Genomic DNA, 4,190 nt, shown 5'->3' on the forward strand with positions numbered 1-4,190 from the left:
TAAATTTGACAAAGATATTTATTATTACTATTACAGTTACATATTTAAAACAGTAAGAATTTATTTTATTTGAATGCCTTGAACTAAATATGAGCAAGCTCCATAAAGTCACATTGTTATGCAAAAGGTACTATATTCCACAAATAAGAACATGATGAATTGATAATAATTATATTCATTGATAATCTTAACATGGTATGGTTACATATGTAAGGGATTAAAGCCATAAATTGTCTTGGTGTCCAAGGGATATTCCACATAGATAAACATTAATCTATAATATATACTTTTATCATCATTAGGTCAATGATATACAGAAGCTAATTTTTTAAATGTGGTCACTGATTGTGAAAGGATTATTTAATTCTATGAGAGAAGGAAGATCATGATCTTCAGGAAAACTACAGCCCTCTCCCAGCTAAGGTCACATTTTACTCCAGAGTTTCCTCATGGCATTTTTCATTTCTGCATTTCTCAAAGTATAGATTAAGGGGTTCAACATGGGAGTCATGAAAGTGAAAAACACAGTAATAAATTTATCAACAGGAAAGGTGGTATTGGGCCTTGCATACAGGAAGATACAGGGCACAAAGAATAAAAAAACCACAGTGATATGGGAAACACAAGTGTAGAGGGCTTTGCGTTTCCCTTCCAATCCATGAGGCTTCAGAGAACGTAATATGACTCCATAGGAGACCAGGAGAATGAAAAAGATGACAGTGCAAATTACTCCTCCATTAGCAATCAGTGAGATCCCAACTAGGTAGGTATTAGTGCAAGCAAGTTTCAATAAGGGGTACACATCACACACAAAGCTGTCGATGACATTGGGGCCACAGTAAGGGAGCTGATAGATGAAGACAAACTGGAACAGTGAGTGCAGGAAGCCTCCAGTCCAGGCCACCAGCAGCATGAGAACACAGACCCGCCGATTCATGATGACCAAGTAATGAAGAGGTTTACAGATGGCTACGTATCGGTCATAGGCCATCACCACCAGAAGGATGACTTCAGCACCAGCAAATAAGTGATCTATAAAGACCTGACTCATACAAGCCTTGAAGGAAATGGTCTTTTTCTCATAGAGCAAGTCTGTGATCATTTTGGGAGCAAAGGCAGTAGAGTAGACAGTATCTATAAAGGACAAATAAGCCAGAAAAAAGTACATGGGGGTTCCCAGTGACGGGCTGCCCATGATGGTCACCACGATAAGCATGTTGCCCACCACTGTCACAATGTAGATGAGCAAAAATGTGACAAAGAGGACTTTTTGCCACTCAGGGTTCTGGGTGAGTCCCAGGAGGACAAACTCAGTCACAGTGTTTCTGTTCCCCAAGTGTTCTGAAGATGTGGAATTCAGATGCCAGAGACTAGAAACAAAAGACCAGTAATTAATTTGAGGAGATAGCAACTGAAGACCATAATGTCCAAAGTGAGATGTTTTACTCATTTACATTTTCCTCCCACATTGCCTCAATTTTTTTCACAAATATTTTGCTCAATAATGACACAACTTCTGTGTAAATTTCCATATTCTACTCAGAAGGTCTGTGAGGGTAGATGTGTCTGTGAGATGATTGATATACCAGTGTTTTCTCCATAATGCCTCTCACAAATATTGTACTCTTTGTCATTGCCTGGTCTTTTTTTAATGAATGCTTTGTAGGTCCCTGAGATTTACTATGATAGTAATTTTATCTTTAATAACTTCATATATTTATGTAAAGTAGTGCCTAGTGCTTGGAGTATAAAATTATAAGCTATGCCTTCCAAATTACTTTGCCACAAGCATCTAGAGTCAGGAATAAATCACCAATAATGACGGAAGAACCAGGTTTATCATGAGTATGCATCTGTTCATTATATGCTTATTAAACTTCATATAAAAACTCATAAGAGAGCAACTGGTCAGATAAATGTATAAAATTCTTCCAAGAAAGAAGGCTCAAGGAAAGATTATTTTTGAAAATACACACAACAGAAACATAATCACAAATTTGATTTACATTTATTACAACCTAGGCTAGGCAATTAGAAGAAGAAATAGACCATCTAAATCTATTGAATGAGTCTATAAAGACATTACTCTACTCTGGAACACAGTTTGGAATTGATTTTGCTCACAATAACTCAATTCTGAATGCCAAAATAAAGGTTCTAGATAGGATAAAACATGTTGCCAAATTTCTACCTGTGTTTTTCTGAATTACTGATATTTCCACCTTTTTAACTAAACCTTATCATAGTGGTTTTGCTGGTAGAACATTTTTACAGTAATCAAGCTGTTAGCCTGTTAAAGATTATTTGATTGCTGAAGTTCATATTTTTCTAAAGATTTATTTATTTGTGCATATAGGAACTGGGGTACAGGCCAGAGATGAGATGTGAGGGGGTGAGAGGATTCACCAGAGACAGAGTGGGGAGTAGAACAGGCAGAGCTACAGAAATATACTGCTGAGGGGAGCAGCAGGTGGATCAGGAGAGGTCTGCTGCGCCCTGTGGATTAGCTCCCTGGCCGGGCATCAGATGATGCTGCAATGTCTGCAGGTAGCTTCATAGCGCTTTGCTTTAACCTATTGCACCACCAGGGACGGCCATTTTGCTCATATTATAATTTGTTGTTGTTGTTGTTGTTATCTGAGTTTGTATTGAATATGAGACTCTCACTCTTACTTGAAAAAATAAATCATTTTGGTGTGTATCAGCTATGCTTCAAAGTCAAGTTTCAATGTAATTAATGTATGTGCCTTCATACTGGAAGATAATTTGAAATGTGCCTGTTTCACCATCTACATTTGTAGATGGTAAACTGGAAAGAACAGGAGATTATTTTCCTTTGTTCTTCTGGGCAAACCGATTTGTATTCAAACATCACAGTGACAATATGAGGGTACAAGAGAGAACATCAGAGGTAACTGAGAAAAGACAAATAGAAACTAACAAAGACCAACAGCTGAATGAAATGTGCCCTAACAGCTTGGTCTGGGCAGCCTGACATTACTTGAGGGTACAGGAATTTTGGATTTCCTGATAAATTAAGTAAGAGGTGACCTGAGGATAATTTAGCATCAGTACCAGAACTTGCCTCTCAAAATATTAAACTTGCAGAGCAAAGAAAGATGAGAAAATCAAATTCTAAGCTTGATGATTTACCAGCAGAAGAGCCCAGCTGCCTAGGAGTTCCATTTGGGAGACTCTAGCATTTTATTGTATATATGTAAATTTAAATAACTTTACTCACAATGATGAAGCTATATCTGCATTTATAGTGAAATATAAATACTCACAATTCATAGGAGTTGCCAGAGGTTTGAAGAGATAAATCTATTGGAGGACCAAATCCCTAAACCTATTGTGAGTTTACAATTAATTCATTTATAGCCTTACTTTCTCCATCTGTTGGATCTATTAGGTTAGTAAATACTTATGACTCCAGAATTGCTGTGTGCTTTATACATTTCAGGTAACTTATATATTATTTGACTATTTAAAATGCTCATATATGAACTAATCATTCTAATCTATTAAAACTACTAATTTATTTCAGAATAATACAAGTTTCTATACTTTATCAATGCATTTTCTTGAAAATAAATTTATCTCATTTAAAAAATTGTGAGATTGTCAAAGTTCTTTATATGCTCAATGAGAATAAATTAAGGAATGCTCAAAAAATGTACATCTATGAAATGGTCCCACAAAGAAAATTAAATTAATATATATGAACTAGATTTGTCCAATATCATTCAAAAATACACTACAACAAAACAATATTTATAATGTATTTTCAATCCAGAAATTGATCAAAACAATAGAAACTTTGATAAACATGTTACCTTTCTGTTTTCTCTTTAGTCATTTGTCCCAAAACCAGCCTTCTGCAATTCATCTTTGGCCCTGGCAGATGAACATTTTGTTTGTGGAAGAGAAAAGTCAGGATCAACTCAGATATGACTGTGTAGAAAGACAAGAGTGCATTTTATCAGTGCACCTGAAAGTACTTTGTGAGACAAAGACATATCTCTCTCTGCCGGCACAAAGCATGACCATTTTCCAACTGCATTTTGGATAATGAGATTATACAGACTTGCCTTCAAGAATATAAAGCTCGGGCCCTCCCTGATGTCACAGCGGGTTAAAGCACAGCACTGAGAAGCTAAAGCCACTTCAACAAGAGTTCGACACCTGCC

General features: G+C 36.2%; 1 protein-coding gene across 1 annotated transcript; it reads right to left on the minus strand.

Annotated features, from left to right (window-relative positions):
* Positions 1–424: 424 nt before the first annotated feature.
* On the minus strand, positions 425–3,909 carry LOC101630517 (olfactory receptor 4A15-like). Its single transcript, XM_012725258.1, has 2 exons — positions 3,837–3,909; positions 425–1,370 (listed from the first exon to the last, which is right to left on the minus strand). Exons 1-2 carry the CDS (start codon positions 3,887–3,889, stop codon positions 425–427), a joined length of 999 nt encoding a protein of 332 aa, XP_012580712.1. The 5' UTR covers positions 3,890–3,909.
* Positions 3,910–4,190: the final 281 nt, after the last annotated feature.

The sequence above is a fragment of the Condylura cristata genome, unplaced genomic scaffold, assembly GCF_000260355.1.
Source record: "Condylura cristata isolate star-nosed mole 26May11 unplaced genomic scaffold, ConCri1.0 scaffold00015, whole genome shotgun sequence".
NCBI classification, from domain to species: Eukaryota; Metazoa; Chordata; class Mammalia; order Eulipotyphla; family Talpidae; genus Condylura; species Condylura cristata.

Bases quoted from the DNA above. Each gene is read 5' to 3' on its own strand.
- LOC101630517 (XM_012725258.1), bottom strand. From the start codon at position 3,889: ATGAATTGCAGAAGGCTGGTTTTGGGACAAATGACTAAAGAGAAAACA. The intron at 1,371-3,836 runs GTAACATGTTTA...TTTTGTTTCTAG, and splicing joins ACTAAAGAGAAAACAGAAAG to TCTCTGGCATCTGAATTCCA.